The sequence below is a fragment of the Egretta garzetta genome, unplaced genomic scaffold (genome assembly GCF_000687185.1).
Source record: "Egretta garzetta isolate BGI_Z169 unplaced genomic scaffold, ASM68718v1 scaffold68, whole genome shotgun sequence".
Classification (NCBI taxonomy): Eukaryota; Metazoa; Chordata; class Aves; order Pelecaniformes; family Ardeidae; genus Egretta; species Egretta garzetta.
The window spans coordinates 952,543-958,987 of record NW_009260774.1 but is presented as its reverse complement, the minus strand read 5'-3'; the positions used below and the strand labels follow the sequence as shown (position 1 = coordinate 958,987).

The 6,445-nt window shown below is 44.1% G+C and overlaps 1 protein-coding gene across 1 annotated transcript in view; it reads left to right on the top strand.

Annotated features, from left to right (window-relative positions):
• The window catches only part of PTPRB (protein tyrosine phosphatase receptor type B), a 62,688-nt gene that overhangs the window by 8,173 nt on the left and 48,070 nt on the right, over nucleotides 1-6,445 (top strand). Inside the window, 1 exon segment of the mRNA XM_009646308.2 lies at nucleotides 1,892-2,130. Within this exon segment, the coding sequence (XP_009644603.1) occupies nucleotides 1,892-2,130 (239 nt within the window).

The following is a 6,445-nucleotide window of genomic DNA, read 5'->3' as shown; positions in this document are numbered from 1 at the left end:
ACTTGGAGATATCAGAAAGCCACAGAGCCAGCAGGCCTAATTCTTTCCAAGTCCTTGGGGCTAGCATTTCTAGTAGCTTACTGCAGACTTTCAGAGACCCCTGACAAATAGGAGCTCCCCAGAAACAATGACTGACACGGAATTTGTCTGGACTTGTGTCAGCGAATGGTTTTATTTCAGCAGCTGATGACAGCTTGAGCACAGGGCTGCCCCTGCCAGACTCTTCCCTGGCCTTTTGCTGGGGGCCGCGAAGGTACGTGACGTAGGACCACAGCAGACTCTGCACCATAGGCACTCTGCAGGGAATTCTGCAAATGCAGCAGCATGACCACGCTCATGCAGTGTTGGACCAGACCTGAGGCTCTGATGAAACCCTTTCTGCAGGTATAATAGAGAGCAGAATTAGATCTGTAGTATTATTTTCAGTGCTTTAATTTGAAAAAAAAATTCAATCAACATTTTTTGTAATTAAATGTAGACTTGGAGATTTTTATACCCAGAGGTGCACAGTTAGATAAAAGGAGGGAAAATGTTTAATCTGGGTATCATCAACCCATTCCAGCAAACCTCGTACCAGGTGAACGCACTGTGCTGTCAAGCACAGGAAACACTTGTATGAAAGTGTCTCTTACAAGGGCTTACAGTCTCACTTCTATTTCTGGATGCAAATGCGAGTACTGCAAGTTTCTTTATATAAACATGTTAACATATATATTTACACATATACAAAAAAACCCATCATGTTGGCTTCATGGAAGCTCACCCACTGATCCTTTGGGTAAGAGGTAATCACACATTGGCCTGCTAAGACGTTGTAATTGCACACCAAGTAATTACGTTTGGAAGCTTCTGCTGCAATTTAACCCAGTCATTACATTTTTTAGAGGGTTTGTGAGCTAAAATTGTTATAAATGGCAACCAGCCCAGTGGCTCAGCAGCAAAACAAGGTTCTGTCATGCTGGAGACCCTGGTTCAAGGACAGACAAAGTGTCTTGGGCGCTGAGCCAATGCACACTAGCTTTGCTCCAGCAATGGCAGGGCAGCTTTTTGTGAGGAGAAGGGGGCCGGTGAGTAATTCCAATCGCTTAGCTGAAATGTGATGCTACCAGATGTAGAGGCCACCACAGCTTGAACCCTGCCCCCACAGCCACAAAGAAAGGATATTAAATACATACCAATGGGGAGGAAGAGCCATGAAAATGTGGAGGAAAAATGTGTAGTAAAATCTTTCCTGCGCTCTAATTGCAACTTTGGCGTTCTCTGAAGGATACGTGACTAAAAAAGCAAATCCACCATTATATTTGCAGACACTTCAGTTAACTGATAGGATTGTTAGCTGAACCTTGGTAAGGGAGCAGTCAGGGGTCAGCTTGGTCTCTGCATGGGGCTGATTTAAAAATGCAAGAGGAATGTCCCATGTAGGCACAAGGAACCTATCTTGATCAAATATCTTGAACAAAAAAATTATCTTGAAAAATTGTCTTGAACGAAGCCATACTTTGAACTTACACCAACAAAAGACAGATGAGAATCTGGCCCGTGTACTTAAAAAGGAGGGAGTGGTTGAGCATATAAAGCTGAAACTGTGCTGTTTGATAGATTTGAGCAAGTGAAAAAGCTACGAGTGGAAACGACAAAGTACCACCCCTCACTTTAGAATCATTGGTGGACTATTTAAAATGAATGGTATGAATGTTCAGGGAATTTTTTTTTTCTTCTTTTGTTTTGCACAGACTGGTATATGCACGTTTGCACTGAAAACAAAAACCTATAGAACTGACAGGTGAACTTAAACTACTTAGAATTCATATCAGCCACATTAATTGGCATCTAAAGAATTGTTTATAAAAATGTAGAGCAGATTTTAATTACTTTCCTTTATTTGTCTTAGATCTCCAAGAAGCAGACACTTGGGTATGGAGTAATAGAACTACATCCCCCCCTTTAAAGGCTGTTACCTCTAGGCTTGAAAATCTGCTGAAGAGTAGCACAGAGATGTTCGTCAGAAACGTGACTGAACACTTCAGTAAAAATCTCATTGAAAACCTCTACTTTGACTTGAAATCTGCTGTAACAGAGAAAGCCTGGATTCCAACAACCACTCTTCAATACTCTAGCACTACAGAGAAGGTAAGGCAGAAGAGTTATTGATTGATTTTTATTAAGCCTGCTCCACTCTGTGGAGCCTGATAGCTATTACAGGTGGCTGTTTCACGGACTAAAAAAACAGCTACAGGATTAAGCTTTGTTCTTTATTTCTGATGGGAGGCTTTGTTCATGCTGATAGCACCCTTTGCTAGCAGCACAGCTGCAGAAAAATTCTGCCTCCTCTGTGCAACACAATCCTGGTGCGCACAATGCACCGGGAAAATCCCTAAGCTCAAGGGAAATGCTCAGGATACATGAGGAGCAATGGAAAGCTCAGGGGGGGGGGGGGAGCCACAGGAGCCTGCATATCTGCTCTCAGTGACTTAGGCTCTGCCATTGGTTTGTTGCACAACATGAGGGCCTAACTCTAATTATGCTCTAGGATTCACAGTATGTTTTATGACCTTATTTAGGATAATTGAGTCCTAAAATTACATACATGATTTCCAGATCAAAGCAAGTGAAACCTGAATGCTTTAACTTGCCTTACAAGGAATGCAGGGCTTGACCCTGGTCAGCTTATCTCCTGACCGATAGGCGGAGTGGAGTCACACAGCCGCTTCTTGATCTCTGCTCTGTCCTACCGCAAACAGCCCTGGCAGAGGAGGGGAATGGATCCGATGCCAGCCCCATCCACAGAAGGAGCTAATGGCAGGCATTCAGTACCTCCACATCAGTTTCCAGTCTTCCTTTTCTGCAAGGCACAGTTAAGCAATCTGAGAGCAAATCTGGAACCACCGTTGGCAAAATGTGCCCAGGCAGTTAGAGCTAAAGCAGGCCGGACATTATTGGTCACATACCGGTTTAGAACTGAAAATCCCTAAATCCCTTGTGGCTTCTTCTCCAGGAGACCACACTGCACTCAATGTATTGCGGCAGGCAAACGTGTTGTTTCAGTTACTACTTGGGGTGTCAGTGTTACTGTGGATAAGACTAAGAAATGTGTTTTTTATTTGGGAGGGCTGTGGACAGAGCAGTCTGTACAATCTGGTATGACCAACATCACTAGAGACAGGGAGAAAGGAGAAGTAGCATCACCCAGAACTATGTTGACCCCAATAACCAACTAGAAGGTTTATGGACCCTGAGACTGCTGTTCTAGTGCTGATGAGGGGAAGGGACTGAGCCAATGACGGATGCGCTGCACCCCGTTCCATAGCTGATGGAGGTGGTTCTTCTAAAATACGATTATTCTGGCTCGGTGCAGGCAGGCTGAGCTTATTTCCCCATGCCCTCTGTCCACAGGCATACCTCCTGCACACAACACTGGTCTCCGCCGAATAGAAATGTCCTATATAATCTGGTATTACCCAAACTGCCTCCAGCACTCCTATTAAATAATCCCACCAGTGCTAGAGAAATGGCACAATGGGGTTCATACCCCAGTTCACTGATTAAGTTGCATAGGTCAATGCTTCAAACCAGAATCCTGATGGTAAGCACTCTAAGCATATCCTTAAAAAAAAAAATAAAATTGTTAATATCTGTCCCTTAGGGCCTCCAGCTGGGTCTGGACATTTGAATCTAGATACATCAATTTAGACACACAAACTGAAAATCTTTGGCCTCCATCTCTGTTTCCCTGTCTTTAGAGTGGAGCTAAAACCAGTTTTGTCAAGCTAGCAGGGCTGTTAAAGGATTAACCAGATTTAACGTGATACTTTGAAAACACATAGACTAAGTAAGCGCTGAGCATTGCTGTCAGCAAGGCAGTACCTTCTGTGAACTGCATTTGCCCAGGCTAGGTCCTCTCATTTGTAGAAGTAAAGCCTTGATGTTATTTGGCTGTGAGCATACCCGTTTGGGGGGGGGGACAATGGTGACACTTCAATCAAACAAAATGTTTGGTTTAAGAGCAGCCTTGGATTTCAAGTAAAACTGCAGCTTGCACTTTCAAGCCATGACAAAAGCTATGCAAAGCCCATTTCCTCTTGATTAGAGAGACAGAGAGAGGTTGGTGTTAAAAAAAAAGAAGTCAGGAAACCTTGGGAAAGTGGCTGAAAGGGACTTTGGAGCCTGCTATTAGAGACATGTCCGGCCACTCCCAAAACTCACTTCCAGTCTTTTTTTTTTTTTTCTTTTTTAATTAGTTTCTTGGCTTGCCACACAGATCGGTAAGTGTTAAAGGCTGTGTGACTGCTGATTTGCTAAAAGCCCATTTAGTCCATTTATTCAGTCTGGAAATAATTATTCATATTATCTTGGCTATTCTATACAAATATATTGCCACCAGTGAATTGCAGAGCCCTCCTGTTTTATTCCAGTGCCGGCACAGACATCTGTGGTAGACCTTACCCTTACAGCAGCTTTGTGCTGGGTAACGCACAGAAGGAAGGCTCAAACCCCTCAGTAAACCAGTACTTCCCTACTCATATAGCAGAGTAGTTTTAAAGATTTTACAGTAGCAAGAATAAGAGTAATAAAGTAGGAAGTTCTACATTATGGGCAATGCTGAGAAGCAGCAACATCCCTTTCTCCACATGTTATCTTACATTAGCTTGGAGAGAGACATTTCCAAGATCTTTAAATTTCATCTGTAGTTGTTTCAATTTCTTTCCTGCCATTTGTAAGATTGGACCGATTTTTTTTTTTTTTACTTTCATATATTACATCTACTTAACTAATTTACACCTACGTATTTGAATTACATCTTCCCTGCAAATTCAGTTTATGGATGTTTTCAAAATCCCTACAATGTGAGCTCTGCTTGCCAAGACAAGGTAGGTTACTCCGAACAGTCTCATTTTCAGAGAGGGGTTTGAAGTAACCCAAGCATCCCGGAAAGCCTGCAGATTTGCTCTTTGCCAGTGCTGGAAAAAATATTGGTGTGGTTTACGCCATTAGGTCCCAAAAGCACAATCATCTAAAGATGAATTTGTGCTGTAAGAAATCTCACACCATGAACTGATTACAAGACACCGATATAATTTTGCTCCCACTTTAGGTCTAATACACACACCTCATGTTTTCCATCAAGGGTTTGTTTATGGATGTCCTAGCTCTTTGGGGCACGGTCCCTTCTTTTGGCTGAAGTATGTAAAACATCTCTTCCAAGGGAGATCTTGTTCTGCAGTGGGCTTGAGAATGGCATAATAATAAACACATATTTATATCATCAGTTAAGGTGATATTCATGACATTATTAATCATCCCAAGCCTTTAGAGAGTAAAGCTCAACACTTTCAGAGCCATGTCCCGAGGACCAGGCATGGAGCTCCACTGGGACAGATGAAGCTTTCCACAGGTGCAGGAACTACCCAAGAGTGCTCAGACCTTCAGTTTCCAAACAAGAATTTCTGAATGAAAGCTAAGATTTTTCAGATATTTTTATCTCGTTTGACAGGTTCATGCCCAGAAAAATTCTGCAGCAGCAGCTCCCCTAGAAGGCAGACTAAAGTTTGTAAAGCCTAGCGCCTTTCTCTCCCTAAAATGGGACAAAAGTGAAAAGAAGATGGAGTTGAACTTGTTTGCAGTGCTGCAAAAATTAAAACCCCACGTGCATCATACAGTATAGAAAGATGCAGAAAAATGCCATTCCCGTGTGAAGAAAGTAAAAGTCAAATTCCTCCCCCTTTATGCAATCTCAGATGTTCCCCATGGCTGCTAGGTTTTTGGCTATTTGAGTATCTGAAGGTTCAACACCCTTCTGGCTACATTTCTCCTCCCTCACCCCACCCCACATATACATATACATGACTTTTAAGAGGCTGAAACCTAAACAAGAAGGAAATGGGCATGCATGACAGAAAGGGAGAGCTGTGCCACAGCTGCAGCCGATTCAGAGTGGCGCACAGCTCGTTTGAAAACAGGGAGGCTTTCTTGCCTTCCATGGTGTAATTTTAGCTTGGGAGTTATTCAGGGGATGTGGGAAGGAATTGTTTCAAGGACACAAGTCGATGCGTAACAAAACAAAAAGCTGAGATAACTTGGCCGCTGACGGACAGGCTACTCCTCTGCCGGTGCGTGGGGCTGCAGGCAGCAGCTCGGCGTCGGACTCTGCCGGGAGTCTCCTTGCCACAATGCCTCTGGTCACAGCGCCACACGGCCAGGGAGAGGATGGAGGCCTTGGTGGTCCACAGCTAACCCCTAAAAATGTCAGTATTTGGGACACGGGAGCTGGAATGGCAGCTTAGTGATGGCTGAGGCCAAGAGGAGCGTGGGCCATGAGATGGGGCGGGTGTGAGGGGCAGAAGACATGAGGAGAAGCAGGCATGCGAGGTGAGGTGGCCATGAAGTGAGGCGAGTGTGAGCTGAGGCGGCCATGAGGCAAGGCAGCCACGGGGGGCGGGCGGGGGGC